Source organism: Ammospiza nelsoni, chromosome 3 (assembly GCF_027579445.1).
Source record: "Ammospiza nelsoni isolate bAmmNel1 chromosome 3, bAmmNel1.pri, whole genome shotgun sequence".
NCBI lineage: Eukaryota > Metazoa > Chordata > Aves > Passeriformes > Passerellidae > Ammospiza > Ammospiza nelsoni.
Genome location: NC_080635.1, coordinates 89714669 through 89733924, shown reverse-complemented (window position 1 = coordinate 89733924; position 19256 = coordinate 89714669). Strand labels below are relative to the sequence as shown.

General features: G+C 36.9%; 1 protein-coding gene across 11 annotated transcripts in view; it reads left to right on the top strand.

Annotated features, from left to right (window-relative positions):
• The window catches only part of DST (dystonin), a 288951-nt gene that overhangs the window by 151509 nt on the left and 118186 nt on the right, over positions 1–19256 (top strand). For 7 of the 11 annotated variants that reach the window (XM_059468642.1, XM_059468645.1, XM_059468644.1 and 4 more), the window contains 14 exons: positions 654–749; positions 1999–2124; positions 2495–2647; positions 2901–3055; positions 3257–3383; positions 3865–4048; positions 4960–5117; positions 5547–5725; positions 5994–6132; positions 6943–7136; positions 9476–9638; positions 10323–10406; positions 10495–10602; positions 11342–11440. In XM_059468642.1, coding sequence (XP_059324625.1) covers positions 654–749; positions 1999–2124; positions 2495–2647; positions 2901–3055; positions 3257–3383; positions 3865–4048; positions 4960–5117; positions 5547–5725; positions 5994–6132; positions 6943–7136; positions 9476–9638; positions 10323–10406; positions 10495–10602; positions 11342–11440 — 1965 coding nt within the window. Of the gene's footprint in view, positions 1–653; positions 750–1998; positions 2125–2494; positions 2648–2900; positions 3056–3256; positions 3384–3864; positions 4049–4959; positions 5118–5546; positions 5726–5993; positions 6133–6942; positions 7137–9475; positions 9639–10322; positions 10407–10494; positions 10603–11341; positions 11441–12972; positions 14578–16017; positions 18778–19256 lie in introns of all 11 variants that reach the window. The other 4 variants (XM_059468637.1, XM_059468638.1, XM_059468640.1 and 1 more) reach the window with 2 other exon arrangements.

Here is a 19256-nt window from a genome sequence, read left to right as displayed (position 1 = left end):
CTCCAGCAATTTACCGATCCCAGCTGGGTATTCAGGGCTCCGGCAATGTACCGATCCCAGCTGGGTATTCAGGGCTCCGGCAATTTACCGATCTCAGCTGGGTGCTCAGGGCTCCTCCTGCAATGTACCGATCCCAGCTGGGTATTCAGGGCTCCGGCAATTTACCGATCTCAGCTGGGTGCTCAGGGCTCCTCCTGCAATGTACCGATCCCAGCTGGGTATTCAGGGCTCCGGCAATGTACCAATCCCAGCTGGGTGCTCAGGGCTCCTCCTGCAATGTACCGATCCCAGCTGGGTGTTCTGTGCTCCTACAATGTACCGATCTCAGCTGGGTGCTCAGGGCTCCTCCTGCCATTTACCGATCCCAGCTGGGTATTCAGGGCTCCTCCTGCCATTTACCGATCCCAGCTGGGTATTCAGGGCTCCTGCAATGTACCAGTTGTATCCAGGAAAGGCCCCAGCTGTTCTGAATGAGTAACTAGGCACACAGAATTGTAGATGAGCCTAGACTGGGGGAATCTCTCGGGAGCTGAGGTGGTCAGGTTTTAGTTGTTTGTGTTTGCTGCATTACTTTTGTGCTTCCTAAATGCTGTAAAGGTATGGAAGTTTTTGTTTTCATTTCCACTTATAGAATATGTCTCTCTTCCTTAAAGGCCTATAGAGCTGCAATGCAGACACAATGGAGCTGGATTCTGCAGCTTTGCCACTGTGTTGAACAACATTTGAGAGAAAATGCTGCATATTTTGAGGTAAGAAAGTAAATCAAACAGAATATGAAATATTATAAGTTTTGTTCATAGTAAAAAAGTTGCAAGAAAAGCTCTAGTTGTTCTCTCACAGTAACTGTAGAATTGACATTTGTCTTGTACTGTCACTATATGATAAGCCATGCTCCCACAGTGTTGCCACAACTCAGTTTCTTCACTACAGTTCTGTCAGTTCACAGCAGATGAAAATCTGGCCTGAGATTTTTTTTCAGTGCTGCAGCTGCAGGTAGAGACTCTGAGAATGAAACCTTGTTCTCTCCCTGTCATGCACAATGGGAGAACATATTCTAGATGGTTATTCCAGGACTACTCAAAGCAAAGTGGAATGTGCAGCCTTAATAATAAAGCGAGCAGAGAACACCCTGAGAGCAGAAACATCCCATGAAACACCTCTCTGACTATCTCATTGTCACCCGTTCACACACTCAGCAAATGATTAAGTTACTTGCATGAACATGATAGACAGAGGAGTTTTTTGGTTGGTTTTGTTTGTTTTTAAATCTACTAATTTAAAACATTCAAATTATAAGGATGAATCCTTAGTGTCTTCTGGGTTGTTTGATTGAAGAGAAAGGGAGGTGATGAAGGGGTAAGATGCCTTTAGACTGAGAAAGATGAGATCCCAAAGTTAGGAATGGGACACTGGAGAAGAAAAAGCAATTTGAGCTGCTTGTGACAAGGGGAAGAAACTGGAATTCTGGATTTGAAAAAGGGGCTTAAGGGAGAGAATGGGATTTCCATTCCCAGTTGTGCCTAACCAGGACCCTTGTTTGGGTGGGCATATACCCTTGCAGAACTGCCAGGTGTGGCAGCTCATTTCCCTTCCTGAACAAAATGTTTGCCCCAGCTGTGCTGCTTGGATTTTGCAGGTAGTTTCTATAGTTGTAGGATTTGTCTGTGCTTTCTATGTGAAAGTAATTGTAATTCCAAAGGAAGCAGGATTGGCTTAATAAAATTGTTTCATTGCAGGAATGGCCATTAATTGTATGTTCAATAATTGCAGAATTAATTTTGCATGTAGGTCATACCAAGAATAACTGGTGTTAGCAGTGTGTGCCTTTTTGAAGAGTACATTGAGACATGAGATCATGAGTAGCTGAGTGAGGTGCAGTGGTCACTTCAAGTGATGAGAAAAGGTTGTTTTAAAGGACAGCACTTGAAAACTTCAGTGTAGCTGATTCTGCATTTTTTAGTTTGTTTAAAAATAACCCAGATAATTATTTTATCCTAGTTTTTCAGCGATGCCAAAGAAGCTATGGAATATTTGAAGAATTTAAAAGATACCATATACCGAAAATACAGCTGTGATAGATCAAGCAGTCTTCATAGACTGGAAGACCTTGTCCAGGAGTCCATGGTAAGAACTTTAGTAGGAGGCAGTTAGCAGGAGCTGCAGTGAAACAAGAAATGTGTAGGTTATGGGGGGATATAAAATGTGCTAAGATTATTCATATAAAGTAAAGGAAAAAATGCTGATTTTTTTCAGAATTTTTAAATAAATTACTATTTTTCATAACTTTAAAATACAGTTTTATTTGTTTGTGTTTACAATACCAGATATATGAAGACAGTGGCTTCAGAAAGATACTTTGTTTTTGTGAAGTGTGTTACTTTTCAGAAACACTGTAGAAGGAGTCAGTGGGAAAAAAAAAAGCATAACAGGATCAAAGAGGCAGTACTGTATTCTGGACTTCTCTGATGACGTATTCTTTTCTTAACTGTTCTAGGAAGAAAAAGAACAACTCTTGCAGTATAAGAGCACAGTAGCAGGCCTTGTGGGAAGAGCAAAGGCAATAATTCAGCTGAAGCCAAGGAACCCTGACTGTGTACTCAAAACATCCATTCCAATTAAAGCCATCTGTGACTATAGACAAATTGAGGTTAGAAACTAAAATTTCCTCAAACCAATTACAGATGTAAGAATTCAGCTAAAGTTTCATTAATTACCATGTTCCTGGAGAAAGCTGGGCTATGAATTTCTTCCACCCTAGTAAACAGGAGCAAATCCTTTGGTTGGAACATTGGTTTTGTTGTTCTGTTCCTTATTTGTTGACAGCATTTGCAGAAGTGCTTTGTACAATTATTTTGTAATGCTTGGCTCATCAAATGATTCTGCTTTTCTGTTAATACTAGATAACTATTTACAAAGATGATGAGTGTGTATTAGCAAACAACTCCCATCGTGCTAAATGGAAAGTCATTAGCCCCAGTGGTAATGAGGCCATGGTTCCATCTGTATGCTTTACAGTTCCTCCACCAAACAAAGAAGCAATAGATACAGCCAACAGGTAGGGACAAAGTAAAACTACCTATTTTCTATTAACATCTATTTACATGAAACTTGGGTTAAAATAATATCTCACAGTTTTTTGGTGGGTTTATTTTTGTTGCTGGTTTTTTGGGTGTTTTTTTTTCTTTTTTTTTTTTTTTTTTTTCTCCCTGTTTTCATGTGTTACCCTGATCTGAAGTTGGAATTTTTTTTGTTTCAGGATTGAACAGCAATTTCAGAATGTTCTGGCCCTTTGGCATGAGTCACATGTAAACATGAAGAGTGTGGTGTCCTGGCATTACCTGACAAATGAAATTGAAGTTGTTCGAGCTGGCAATGTTGCCTCAGTAAGTGTTATGACTAGGAAGGGCTCTCAACCATTTACTAGGAAGTTACAGGATGACTAAAACTGTGTGAGAGCACAAACTGTTGCAAGAAGTATTTGCAATACTGAAAATGACACTTTCCTACCTAATTTATCACTGTTGCTGTTGGAAAGAGGAATCTGAGATAGTTCTTGAGGTGTCCCTAGTTGTCCTTGCTATTGTTTGCTGCATGGTGTTTGATGAGAGAAATGAAGTCTGATGTAGGGTTGGCTTAACAGAAGCCTTTTCTGATGGGAAAGATTGAAAAAGATTTTATGTTGAGTGTAAATTATCAGCTGTCAAGTGGACTCCAGCTAAGGAACAGAGACCTTTCAGGACCTCAATTCTTTGACTTTACCATTTAGTAATTGATCAGTATTGCTTTTTGATAAAAAAGCATCACAGGAACTGTGTGAGAGATGCACCATTGCTGACTGTGCTTTGGGTCTGTAATCTGTTGCAGATAAAGACAATGCTGCCAGGTGAACATCAGCAGGTTCTAAGCAATTTACAGTCCCGCTTTGATGATTTTGTGGAAGACAGCCAGGAGTCCAAAATCTTTACAAGCTCTGATACAGCTCAGCTGGAAAGGGAGGTTAATGTTTGCAAGCAATACTATCAAGAGCTTCTGAAGTCTGCAGAAAGAGGTAAAACTTAGCTTAGAAATGTCAAAAGATGTCCTTATGAGAGAAATTTTGTCCTTCATGTTGAGATCTTTTTTATCGTGATATTGTTTCTGCCTGTGTCCTTTTGAAAAGAGTAATTTAACAATGTGTGCAATTCCATTGTATAGAAGATCTTAATTTTTTTAAACTTTGTATATATTAAGCTATGCAAAAATATTGATGTGTTACATAATATACAGAATGCTACAAGAAATTTTACACTTAAGAATTTATTATGTGCTTTACAGCTCCTTGCTTAGTCCTTGTTCCTTGTTTTTGAATGCTGGAAAAACAGCTTGATTACTTTGAGTTCGTGACTGAATTAGAACATTTTTCACTCTGTTAAGGCAAGGAAAATGTCCTAGCTACTTTCCTGACTCCACAGGATGCCTGTAGTTACTGCTGTCTTAACTGTAATTAACACTGTATTAATACAGTGAGAACAGAAAGCTCAGAATAGCTCTTCTGATTTACTGTTGAGTAGTTGATGACTTAAAGAAATACAGTAGTGCAAAGCTGATTACTTCATTAGCAAAGTTCACTCAGCTTCAGGAAAGTTGTGGTGCACTGTGCATCTGAAAGAGGATTTATGTCCCTGCTACCACTGATTAAAAGAATCAGTCACTGAATTTAGCAATGTCATCATAGAGTAATGCCTGTGCAGAATGATCACAGATGGTTATTTTTCATGTGTGAGGAGATGATTTAATAAAAATAAAATTTAAAAGTTCCTAAGATTTGCCTTTTAACCAGAATTTTGATGGAAGCTGATGGCATTTTGGCCAGTCACGAAAACACCTGTAGAGCAATGACTTTATAAAAAGTGTGAGAAGTTATGGTGAAAATGACATGATGACTTTGATGGCTAACATATGCCTTAATTCTCTCAACAGAGGAGCAGGAAGAATCTATTTATAATCTGTACATCTCTGAAGTCAGAAATATCAGACTACGACTGGAGAGTTGTGAGGAGCGGTTAATACGGCAGATCCGGACGCCGATGGAGAGGGATGATGTACATGAAAATGTGCTTAGGATTTCAGAGCAAGAGGTGAGTCTTTGAGAAAGCCTGTTTTGCCTAGGAAAAGTTGTATTTCGAAAACAAATATATCCTGACTTTTGAGTGTAAGCCAGGAAGGTTTGCAGTGTACCTTGAAAAGAGGAGTCAAATATTTAGCTTCGTATGTGTAATATGAAGCTTCATAAATTGTATGTGTAATAGGGAAACTAATGGAGCATCTTTTTGATCAGCATCTTTTTGCTGATCAGCATCACAAAAAGATGTTTGTGAGCAAAAATATGCTGATCAATGGCATCTCCATTAGTTTCCCTATTACACATACATTTCTCTTCAATTTTTTTCTAATGGTGTCATCATCAAAGAAGTAAAGGAGGGCAGACCTGTACTCATAGTGATATGTAAAGTATCTATCAGGTTGATGTAGGATAAAAGCACTATCAATCACCTTTCATTTTACAGAAACTGAAGAAAGAACTGGATCGGCTGAAGGATGACTTGGGAGTCATCACAGATAAATGTGAAGAGTTTTTCAGTCAAGCTGCTGGTTCACCTTCAGTCCCTACTCTGCGCTCTGAGCTCAATGTTGTTATACAAAACATGAACCAAGTTTACTCCATGTCTTCCATTTTCATAGAAAAGTATGTACTAGGCTGTCTTCCATCACACATGTTTTAGTTTATAGTTTTCTCTTAAATTGAAACAATTTAATAATGAATACAATGAATAATACTGATCAAGGAAAAGGGAGTTAACATTTTAACATGGTATAAAGGGGTGCCCTGTGAAAGAAAACGCTGAAAAACACGAATGTGTTGAGTGTTGGTATTGATCGTTATGATTTTGTGATTTTATTTATTATTTTTTATGATTTTTTATGGTTCAGTTAACAGGAGGTCTTTTTTTCAGATTAAAAACTATCAATTTGGTGCTGACGAACACCCAAACAGCAGAATCATTAGTAAAACACTATGAAACTAAGTTGTGTGAAGAAGAGGCAGTAACAGCTGACAAAAACAATATTGAAAATCTGATGGGTACATTAAAGGTAAGAGCTGGTTAGTGCCTTTTCATGGGCAAATAAAAAAAATAAGACAAAAGCTATCTGTCTTTTAACACCTGATTCCCTTATGCTTCACTCTATAGGGTGTCAAACATGGGCTTGTGTATTTAGTTTGAGGTGGTATTTGAATTGACATTTCAGAAAAAAATGGCTACTTTGGAGCATTAGGATTTGGATAGGTTGAAAGCATGTTCCTGCTGTTGCAAAATGCATTAAAGTATCTGAACTTGCAAAAGTGGCACTTATAAATGCTGCGGTAAGATTTTCTTTGCTCTTCAGAAGGTACCACATACTTAGGGTAGCATAAACATATATTTATGTTATGTAAATTTGATCACAATAATATTTTTGATGCTTCAGTGTTCTAATCAGGGTTTTTTAGGAAGTTTGGCAGTTATCTTTGAGAAACTGAAAGATTGAAGTTCAGCATTTTTTGTTTGCTGTATATAACTCATTTTGATATTACAAATTATGAGTAATGCTTTTTTGCTAGATAGAATGATTAGCATCTGCCTAATAATTTTTTTTGAAAGATATAATTTCTAAGGTGAGTGTGTTCATTTGACCTCTGTGTTTTGATCTGTGTGTTGTGGGGATTGCTGTTACTTAGAATTATTTAGCTGTTTATTGCTTCAAACCCATTCTAGTGCCACTTGAGTATTTGAGCAAGCAGAATAAAATACTAACTGAAATATTTTCGTTTATTCATTTATACAGCATACTTGTGTAAAATACTAATTTATAAAATAGTGTCATAATTAACAGTTGTTTACAACTTTTTTTATCACCTACTAGCAATGGAGATCTGAGGTGGATGAGAAAAGACAAACATTCCATGCCTTAGAGGATGAACTGCAGAAGGCAAAGATGATCAGTGATCAGATGTTTAAAATGCACAAGGAACGTGATCTTGACTTTGACTGGCATAAAGAAAAAGTTGATCAGTTGGCTGAGAGGTGGCAAAATGTTCATTCTCAAATTGAAAATAGGTTTGTATGACTTTTTATTATATTCTGTTCATGTTTTAGACTGTTTTTAAAAATTTATTTCTGAGGCAAAACAATCAGAAATGAATGTTAAAACAGGTCTGAATAGTTTTCTGAACTGTTTTTGGAATGTGCTGGGATGAACACCTTTATTGTGCTGTTGGCAACCTTGCCTTACTTTTCCACTGGAAATGCCTGTGGCTGTTAAGCTCCAAAAGATGAACAAGATACAGAAACTTACAATTTATTGATACACAGTGGAGATAAATTGTCATTTTTCTTTTTAAAAAATGAAACCTGAAGAAATGGCTGGCAGGCCTATGGAAATACCATCTGTTTCTCCACATAATTAGTTCTGATGGGCTAAATTGGTGAGCTGATTCATCAGTTATGATTGGATTCATGTTAATTTGCTTTTAGTTACTCAAGTGTTAAGTCTGGAAGTTCTTAGCTTCCATGGACATCTGTGATAATTTGTGGTGCAATAACTTTTTTGTGAAGTGCCTTTTATTTTTTTTAATATCCAGTAGAGATAGTGCTCTGATTTCAGCCCTTTACTGTCAAGCTGATACTGAAAAATGATGCTCAAGTGCACCTGCCAATGCAGATATGCAGATACAGCAGAACACACCTCCCTGTATTTCTGAAGATGTCCATACATGAAATTCCTGGAAATGCTTTTTTCTTCAGTCTCTACAGTCCTGTTTCCTGTATGTAAAGGACGCGGAACTGTAGAGGCGGAAGGAAAAAGTGTTGGGCAAGTGTTGAGGAATTCTGTACTGTCTGAACTTATTTCCTTTGAAATGTACTTTAGTTTGTCATTATAGATAGCCTGAAAAAGAACATTGAAGATGGCGCTGTTGATGTAAAAGTCGCACAACAACCTGTCACATTTTTGTCCTCCTTTTCTGAGGACTGAATGTACATTCAGGTGCAATATTGAAGTTATTCACTTGTAATTAACTAGTTTAGTTTGTCTGTTCAACATTGCTGGAAGTTAGAAGGAAGATGGGAAAAAGGTCACTCATTTAAAGCTGGCTGCAGAATAGCTAGCTAAAGTTCCACCTCTGATTTTTCATCAGTTGTTAGTGTGACATAATTTAAATTATTAAACAGGGGTTTTATGAGGTACTGAAGTGTTCCTATTTCTTCAAGAGAGTAAGCATGAACCACATGCTCTCCTGCCAGGACTGTATCCTGAACAGAATATGCTGAAAAATGACTGCTAATACATAGTGACTTCTGGTGTAAACAGGACAGATTGTAGTAACTGCAGTACAGAGTTTTAAACAAGCTGCTTTCTGTAAATATTATCTCTGCTTCTTCCTACCAGCTTGACACTGATAATCATTATACGAAACCTATGTACAAATATTGGCTGCAGTTTTCATGATCCTTTCTCTTTTTCATGGTTCTTAAACTTTAAAACTTGCTTAAGTATGAAACTTGAGAAAAAAAATTTCCTTTGCTTGCTCTTTTTAAATCTCCTTTTGGCATCTTAAGAACAACACTACAGCAATTGAAAGTATTGATTCCAAGTTGAACTGTAAAAGGTTGTATATTTCTGTTTATTCTGCGGTGTTGAGTGGTCATATTTATATGATCTTTTAAGTAGAATCATAGAATATCCTGAGTTAGAAGGAGCCCACAAGGATCATCGAGTGTAACTCCTGGCTCTGCATAGAGCAACCACCAAAATCACACCATGATAACAAGTAACGGTTTAGGATCGTGAAAGAAAAACTGTCAGTATCTCCCTCAGTATGGAAATTACTTTAAAGAAATACACAGACTTCTCTTTTTAGGTCAAAACCATGATTTAAAATTAGATGTATATGTTGAATTACTTTTGCACATTAGCATATTTACAGTGTTCAGTTTTAGTGTAACTCCTGCTGTTTTATGGGAGAGTATGGTGAACCACTACTTGACTCCAGCATGGCACTCTCCTTCTTGATTCATAGGCCACATTTTAAATACTCTCCCTTCTTGTAACAGAGCTGATTGCAGTAGCAGAGCCCTCCCTCTTTCCTGGGGTTTCCAGTGCTCCTGGAGCTTCAAGCAGTTGAACACTCTAATGAGGGATATATAGAATTTCTTGCATAGTAGGATCTCTCCTGGATGTCCTTTATGACAAATGGAAAGAGTTCCTCAAGCTGGGAAGCCCTAGTGTTTGAGAAGTGAATTTGCTGTTTAATTAGGGCTACACCAGGTTTTATGCTGTGAACTGTAACAGAGCTAAGGCATTTGAAGCCTTTAAAGCTGTATTTGCCTTAGTGTTGTATTTTTTGTCTTTAATAATAATCTTCTCCCCTTTGCTTTATCTTATAAAATAAAATCAGGTTGCGTGACTTAGAAGGTATTAATAAATCTCTGAAGTATTATAAAGATACTTACAATTCTTTGGACACTTGGATTCAACAAGTGGAAGATACTCAGCGAAAGATTCAAGAAATACATCCTGAGAATAGCAAAGCATTGGCTAAGCAATTGAACCAACACAAGGTATGAAGGGGATGTCATTGTTGCAAACCACTGTGGTAAGCACTGACCAAAGAATTAAAATATCAGTGATCTCAATATTGTTTATTAATACGAATGGCTTATACCCATCAGCCCTTACTGTAAAGCTCCAAGTAATCACCAGATTTTATGATTTTGTGTTTCTAGTGCAGCCATGAATATATCACCCAGTGATAATTGTCACTGTCATATAGACCAAATTGTTTGGTCCTCAAGTGTGCAAGAACATCAAAACCTTAAAACTTCTGGACTTGCCTTACCACATAATTCCATATTCAGTGCTGGTTTTTTATTTATGGATGTAGAAATATTTTCATGGAAGCAGAGCTAAACTCAACATGTGTCTCCTGCAAGAAGGAAATACAGTATAAATAGACTGGATAATAAATTATATGCATGTAATGATATATTCCTGATTTTAAGTTCATTCATGAACTATTAACATGGCAGGTTTTTTCACTACTTCTGTACTGTAAATCTGATTAAGTTGAGGACATAGGCTTGAGCATAATTACTTGTACACATATGGATAGGAGCATATTAGATAAAGTAGATGTTAATGAGCCATCTATTTATGTTAGATAATGTTAGATAATGTAGAAATGTTAATTATAATGGTAATAAAAGGAACTTTTTAAGCTGAAAATGTACATTCATAATTTACAGATGCTGGTTTCTGAGATTGAAATGAAACAAAGCAAAATAGATGAATGCCAGAAATATTCAGAACAATACTCAGCTGCTGTGAAGGTAACAATAATATTACACTTATAGTCCTATCTTTTAGTGTCAGTGTCATGTATAATGCCAATGATTTTGTGTATTTTCTCTTGTACAGGACTATGAGTTGCAGACCATGACCTACAGAGCTATGGTTGACTCCCAACAAAAATCTCCTGTAAAGCGACGAAGAATTCAAAGCTCATCAGACTTCATTATTCAAGAGGTAAATGGGTTTCTTATGGCAGGAAAGTGTGAGTCTTTGCTTGAAACAGAGTAAACACAAGAATTAAGTTTTGGATTTATTAATTATTAAATACGGTAATCCAAAAAAGTCTGGGTTTTTTCTCTATAGACACATGGTATAACAAATATTCTCTTGTTCCTTATGCTGCAGTTTGGTAGCAAGACAGCACAATGCAGCTGATTAAAAAAAGTCATCCAAATGATAAAAAGCTGTATGAGAACTGTGCCTCAGTAAAACTGTTTAGAACTACCTCTTGACTGGATCTTGATCACAGTAAACAAGAAGTTCATCTTGGCCATAGTAAAACTTACTGGATCTGAATGCTTTGATAGATTCTAAGGCAAATCAGCCTCATTTGGTTGAGAAAGATAAATCTGTCTCCCTGCTACCTCTTAGAGAGAGGAACAGTGACAAGCATGGCTTCTCCCTCTTGAAACCTTTTCTTACAGGGGGAAGTATCAAGTGGCTGCAAAGTCAAAACATTGTATTCTGTTTCTTCTTCTTATGGATCTGCTCATAGATCCTTAGGATATATTTGTTCAAGTGCACCTTGTTGACAGCATTGAATTCTGGAATCAAAATTAGAACTTTGGATTCCACAATGATGATTTTGAAATGAAAATCAGGATAGGTTCTAGAGCAGTGTCTATCACTTCTTTGAAGCTTAATGGGAGTATTTACTTCTATGACACTTACCCCCCCCTTTGTTCCTCTACAGTTCATGGATCTACGGACCCGGTACACTGCCTTAGTGACCTTGATGACCCAATACATGAAGTTTGCAGGTGATTCCTTGAAAAGACTGGAAGAGGAAGAGGTAGGTCATTCTCTGGCTGTCAACCAAGCAAAAAGAACATCTAGGCTAACAAAGAGCAATATACCTGTTGGAATAATTCACAAAGTTACCAGCAGACGTGGAAAACTAAAATTCCTTATGTAGTGCACATTGAACAGGAATGTAGCAGTGTTAGCACTGTTATCATTCAGATAAGCAAAATCCTCTACCATCTAGACATTCTACCACTTCTTCCACCTAGAATGATCATGTGATTTACTGCACTCTGATGGAGATGTAGTTAAAGTTTAAATACTAACACTTTCAATTTTAATACCCTAGGGCTTGAACTTTTGGATAAAAGCAGACATTGAAAAGGCAAATTCACTGTGTATACCCTACATATACATATTTTTAATATTCCATAGTATGGATTAGTCCACTTAACTGACAAGTTCTTCCAACAGGGAGATGAGATATCTTCTTAATTAATTTATGAAGTTAGTTTGATCTGTTCAGGATTTGTTTTTCCTCCTGCCTTTCTACTGTATTGATTCCTTGGGGTCAGACAGCATTTTATTTATGCTTAGTGTTGGATCTTACTAGCAAGAGTATGTTATTGACATTAGGCAGATGAATTTTTCAAAATACATGTTTGCTGCAGAGTAAACCTTCCAAATAATTGAGAGAGAAAATAAAAACCAACACTCTAAATTTTTCACTTTCTTTTGAAAACTGTCTCTCAGAAAAAGAAAATTTTTAGTAATTCTTAAGGACTACATTTTTTTAAATAAATTGGATAAATTTGGAGAATACTACCATATGGGTATAAATTTTATTGTTATTGTTAAAGAAAAAAAACCAGTTCCTAAATGAATGTTATATAAATCTGGTGCTGATTTTGTCTTTATTGGCTTTTCTTGATATTGAATACCTGTGAACCAACACTAAAAACAGCATGTGTCTTTGGGCATCATCAAGTGGTGGAGCAAACTGATGGAAATACATAATATTTATTGATAAGTAGCCATTATAACTGAGGATTTAGTATGACTAGTAATGATAATAGCATCAAGGATAAAAAGTCAGTCAAATAACAAGGATCAGGAAATCTGTGAATGTCAATAGACTTCATGTTCTTCAAGAACAAGTGGAATCTTCCAAAATGTTTACAATTTGTCTGCTCTGTGTCTCCAGGGCTGCTGTTTTTTTTGAAATCAAATATCCTCCATCTTCCTTCCTCCTCTGTTAGCCTTCTAAATTTTTGGTAGCTTCTTTGAAGATAACCTAAGCAGGTTTCCAGTCTCAAAATAATATAATGGAGTTTTTTTCTCTTTAATTAAGGTAGCAAACCAGAAAAAGAATAATCACTTTTGAAAGAGGAATGAGGGTATTTTTCTTCTGGGAAGAAAAATTCTTCACAGACCTCTGAAGTCTGTGATTCTTCCAAAATTTTCTTTTATGCCAGTCCTTCTTTCTAACTCTCAGTAATGGCATTAAGAAAACAGAGAATAAGGGAAAAATAATAAACTTTCCATCATATCACAGTTTAATCCATGTGCTGTCATGCTCAGAGTTTACCAGGAGAGAATCAACTCCAGCAACCTGTGAAGTCAGCTGAAGGCTTTCAACCTTTGGGATGTAATGAAGATCTTGAACTGAGAGAAGAAAAGAAACCTAATGAAAGCATGATGGATGTGGGATATTTGCAAAACCAGACCGCTTCCAGTAAACCTGAATACCCGGAAAATAAAGTGGAAATGAACAGAAGAAAATTAAATGTAGACAGATACGATAAACTCAAAACTGATAGAACATTTAAGCAACTTTTAAATGTCAGTGGTCAAGAAAGCAGCATTAGTGGCAACAGAGACAGTAAGCTACATACAGAGCAGGACAGTTTAATGGGTTTTGGGAATCAAACTAAAGAAGAAAAAAATGGCAGAAAAGATTGCTTCATTTCAACTGAAATCTGTGTGAGTGTGAACAATGATCCTGGTGAAATGTTAAAGGAGCAAATTGCTAATGAAGAGAGACAGAAAACAGAGGGGAAATCAAAGAAGTTGCCTAAAGTGGAAATGATACACAAAACCAAAGGAAAAAAAAATTCAAGAAGGGCAGGGAGTGATGTTTCAACAAAGGAAGAATGTGAGATGCAATCAGAAGCTGATTTTGACCTAACAACAAAGAAAGCTGAAGTAACTCCAAAAACTGCAGAGCAGGCCCTGGGTATCAGCCCGTACAAACAGCAACATTTTTCACAGAGAACTCATTTTCAGTGTCAGCATAAAAAGCAGTGCTTTACAGAAAGCAAAAGCCATAATACTTTAAACTCTGAAGACAGAGAGTTTCAAGTGTATGATGAAAAAGGTGGTTCTCGTTCACGTGCAACAGATGTAACATCTTTAGAGAAAGTTGCGTCCTCTTTCAGAGAGCTGGCAGTGCACGATGGAAGTGAGAATGCTAAGTTAAATTTGCAATCTATGAGTAATCCAGGTGTTTATTGTAGTGTTGAAAGGAATATTCACAAACTGGAGGAAGCATCTCTGAATAAAGATTACGTCCTAGTAGAAAATGAAATCCTAGAAAAATCAAATTTAAATTCAAATAAAGCCAAGAATAAAGAGCAAGAAATTTTGGCTCTTTCTTCAGGAAATATCTCAGAGAGTGACTGTGCAGCAAAAGTCTCTGAATCTTATCCATTAGATTTTCAAGTGTCACCACTGCAGAATGATCAGCATTTAGGTACAGAATTGTTAGGAAGTGCTGGTGATTTAAATGAAAATTTAGGTCTCTCAGGAATTTTTTCTGGAGGAGAGGATTATTTTCCATTATTGGAACATGAACTAACAAAAAAGCTTTTAAGTCACTATGAAAAAGTAAGTGTGAAGAAAATGCCACAGGGTAACACTTATGGTTTGGACAGCATAAATAGAAGTGGGAGGAAGCAGAGTGGAGAAGACAGGCTAGAACAGGGTCAGAAATGCAAAGATCTATGGACAGTTTCAGAAGCAGACAGTAGAGATGAGGGTAATAGCACAAAGATCCCTGCAAAAACCACTGAACTCCAGAAAATATTCAGTGAAAAAGTAGGCATAAAAGCCTCATTTGAAAAACAAGAAAAGGAAAAAAAGAAAGAGAAACATAATGAAGAGAAAAGGAGCACCACTGTTGTTAAGGTACCCGAGTTTTTAAGCAATGCAAATGAAAGAGTTAATCTAAGAATGATTCTAAATCAATGCAAATCAGCATTTGAATCACAAAATATGTCAAGGTCAAGTGATTTAAGATTGATTGAGCATAATTTAAACAATGAATATGCTAATCATGTATCAATTACTGTACATTTTGAGGTGCTTAAGATTTTTAAGTTCTTAGAAATTAATATTTTTGTTTATTTGATGTTAATATTTGCCATCCTTTTCTCCACCCAACTGATGCTCAGCATGTTGACTAGAAAAATGAAATCTAAGAAGATGCAGTTACTGTACTATATTTTTAGGTCTTCTTTTTCAAGCATAATACATTATATTTTGTGTTTATGTGAGTATAAAAGATCTGATAACAAATCAATTTACATACTTTGTTTGTATTGGGGGCTGTTCAAAATTATAATACAGGGAAATATGGAGAGAAACTGGAGAAGCTGCCTTTGCATTAGCCTTTTAAGAAAGGTCTCAGATATCATACAAAAAATCAAGTAAATCTGGTAAATTTAAAGTAACCCAATGGTTTGTTTGTTTGAAAACGTTGCTGTCGTTACCCTTTGCCCTGTTTGTATGATCATAGGAATATAGGTGTGTTCTTACTTCATGTTAGCTCACATTTGGTAACTTAGCACCGCAGCAGTGCTAATGAAGACAAGGTATGTATAGTTTCAACCATATTATCACTGGTGATTACACTCCTTGCTCAAAGGACTTGCTCTGGATCTGCCAATATATGGAGACTACCAGCCAGCTGGTTTTCATTGGGATTTTCCTAATTACCCTGTTTACAGCTGTGTGTCTGCGCTGCAGAGCAGCTGTGCTCTCGCTGGTCCCCCAGCTGGGTCAGTGGGGGCACTGGGGCTGGCGAGCACACTGTGGAGAGCAGATGTGTGGGGGTTTGGATATTTATGGACCTGCTGCATCTTGGCTCTAAGATACTGTTTCTTTTCTTGGAGGGGATTTATAAACTTTTCTTGTGTCATTTCTGCTTGCAAGCTTAAATCCTTTTTCCAGATCCTGCTGAACTGATTGAGAAATGGTAGGCCACTTTCTCTTTGGGAATTCTTGCACACTGTATTCAGGTCATTGTTTGCTCTGCCTATTTGTTTGGAGAGACAGCCAAAGTGAGCTGTTTGGTGCTGCTTTCTGCTAAGAAGCATCTGACTGAAGTGAGAGGCTGCAGGATTTCTTCGCTTTGTGGATGTCTTTGCCAAGGGTTTCATATTTAGCTAATGGTAACTTCCTGAAGCCTTCAAGAGAAGGTGATGGTGGTGGGAACTGCTCATCCTGCTTTCTGGACATACCATGCATGCATGAGTAAGTATTTTCCCTTCTGCTTTTCTAAGAGCCTAATACATTCCATACGCTGTATTACAAAAGTGCATTCCAACTTATGTTATTCTTTTACAGATTTTAAGGAGTAAGGAAGCATCCGCACGTCAGGCGTATTCAGATCTAATGGCACAGCAAAATAGCACAGCTGATGAGAATAAAAAACTCATGGGAAAGGTAAAAACACTTGAGGAGATGTTGGAGAATATGAAGAAACAAAAAAGCCAAGTGGAACAGGAGCTCCCTAAAGTGAGAGAAGCTGCAGAAAAAGAGCGGAAGAAGCAGCAGAAGGAGATGGAAGAGATCTGTCTTCAGAAGACCAAGGCTGAGCAAGAGGCAAAGCAGTGTCGTATAGATCTAGAAAGCATTGAGAGAGAGAAAGCAGATGCAGAGCAGGAGTTGGAGTGTGTTAGGCAGTTCATTTTTCAGGCAGAGACACAAAGGAGTATACTGGAAGAAAACCTCCGTGCTTTTCGAAATCAAATAGAAGAAAGCACCTTTACCAGAAGAAACCTTGAAGACCTTCTAAGAAGAAAAGATACTAATCTTCATGATTTAGAGAAACAAAAAAAAACCTTGATGCAGGAACTGAAGAAAAAAACAGATGGGGAAGAGAAACTTATGAAGCTCATCAAGCAAATGGAACAAGATCTTGACTTTAAAGGGAACCTATCAGAAATAAAACTGCAAGAAAGAGAAACAACTGAATCCAGAAGGAAGATTGTTGAAGGCACATACTCTGTGACTAGAGAAACTTCCCTGCCAACTTTCACAGCTGGGCCAGGCAGCCAGTGTAGGATTGATTCTGAAATTACGAGCTTCCAAAAGAAACTAGAAGCCAAAAAAGTAGAAGAGCTTAAACAAAAGATAGATGAGTTGACCCTTGCTAACAAAAAAGCCGATAAAACTATTAAAGACCTGAAATATGAACTGAATGAAATTGAACTTCAAAAATCATCGACAGAAGAAAAGTCTCGTTTATTAAAAGAAAAACTAGATAAAGTCAACAGTGAACTTAAATGTCTAAAAATTAAGTTGGAGGAAAAAGACCAGGTAGAGCAGGGATATTTGCAACAGTTGAAAGAACTGGACAGGCAACTACAGAGAACCACAGGTAAAGCTGAAGAGGTCATGCAAGAAAATATGGAACTTAAAAAACTTAAGATGAACTATCAGGAGGACCTGAAGTCTGTTCAGCAAGAAAAGACACAGCTAAAAAGAGAAATAGAGGAATTAACCAGATCACAGACAAAAACTGAAATAACTATCAAACATTTAAATTCACAAATCAGTTTTCTTCAAAAAGAGAAGCTGGCAGCTGAACATAGAACACAGTCATGTAAAGGAGAAGCAAATAATCTTCAAGACCAATATAGGAAAATTAAAGAAGAATTGATTCAAAAAACTAAAGTAGAGAAAGAAAACCAGCATGAAATTCAGATGCTGAAGAATGAATTAACCAAAAGCAATCAGGTGTCAGAAACATTGAAAAGACAGATAGAAGACCTTAATAAATGGAATACTGAAACAAAACTACTGATGAAGCAAATTCAGTCTGAATCAGAGAAGATGGCTTTGGAAAAAGAAAATATTCAGAGGAAAAATGATGCTTTGAAAGCCCTAGCAGATGGTTTCAAAGAACAATTGCGTACAACAAATGAACAATTGCACAAACAAACAATAATTGAGCAAGAATTCATATGTAAAATCAAAAGCCTAGAAGTTGATCTTGCAAAAACAAAAGACTTAGCTAGTGACTATAAACAAAAATGTGATAAACAAAATGTGTCCGCCCTTAGCATTGACCGGGAGGTTAAAAATTTAAATGCTCAGATGAATGCTCTAACTGTGGAAAAGAGAATGAGTGAGCAGAAGATGGCACTACAACAAGCTCATATACAAGAACTAAGTAGCAAATTAAAAAAATTGCAGGACGAACTCCATCAGAAGACTCTGGATGAACAGATGGCACGCAAGAAGATGATTCTATTTCAGGAAGAATCCATTAAGTTTAAACACTCTGCAGAGGAATTTAGGAAAAAAGTTGAAAAATTACTGGAATCCCATAGCATGACAGAAAAGGACATATCTGGTATAAAACTCGAATGTGTTGCTCTTCAGCAAGAAAAGCATATGGCTGAGGAAAACATCATGTTGTACAAGAGGCAAATGGAAGATCTGCAAGAAAGGCTCAAAAAATGTCACGAACAACTACAGCAAGGGAAGCAGGCTGAGATGGACTATCACCAGAAGTGCAGGAAACTCGAGGAAGAATTGGAAGTGCAGAAGCGCATGGTTGAGAGCTTGAAACAGAAGATGGATCTGCAGGTCAGGGAGAGTGAACAGAGATTTCTTTCATTTCAGAATGAAGTTCAGCAAAATAATGATCTCCAAGATTCTGGATTTAAATTGAGCTGTGAGAGAAGAGGAAATGATTTCAATTTCCTGAGTGAGACTGCAACTAAAGAATTTGAACAGCTTCCTCCACGTACCTCACCTTTGTTAAGGCAGAAAAAGGAAAGATCAGGTTTTAAATCTGATCAAATAGAAGAAAATACATTGTATGTGAGTGCTGATGACACAGTGCCAAGAGAGGTGCAGTTTCAGATGTCAAGCATAAACCAATCATTAGAAGATTCAAGTTCCCAGTCTTTTACGGAGTTTGTCTCACAGACGAGTACACAGTTCCAGATAACTTTTGATAAAGCAAGCCAAATCTCTGGAACATCTGAAAGGGACACATTGAGGAACAGGAACCTACACAGTTCCAGACAAACCATTAGACATGGAGAAGACTCAAAACATGAATTAGGATTGGTAAAACTGCATCCCTTGGAGGTACACACTACATTTTGTGAGGGTTTGCCTTCCTAACGGTGCCTTTTACTAGTCCATTTGGTTGGCTGGTTTTGGTTATGCTTTATTACTATACTGTTTAGTATTTCTTATGTTCATGTCTTGGTGAAGGGAACCCCTTCTGTCTTACTTAACACAAAGAGCTTTATATTAGATCTTACTACCAGGTTTGTTAATGTCTAAGAAAGATTATTTTAAAAACCTGTATTGAAAATAAATTCACATACACTGTTGTATCTTTATTGGTCAAAGTAAGTTTTGATTAACAGCAGTAAGCTCATATAGTTACAAACAACAGTTACTGATGTTTAGTCTAGTCATATTCCTGTTATTGAATAAATATTTGAAATGGCAAATGCATTCAAAACTCAAGCTATTTATATATCTCTGCTTGCCAATCCTAGTAGTGGTTCTCCTTTCTGACTTGCATTCAAGTTCTTCCTTTGGTTTCTCTGGTGGTG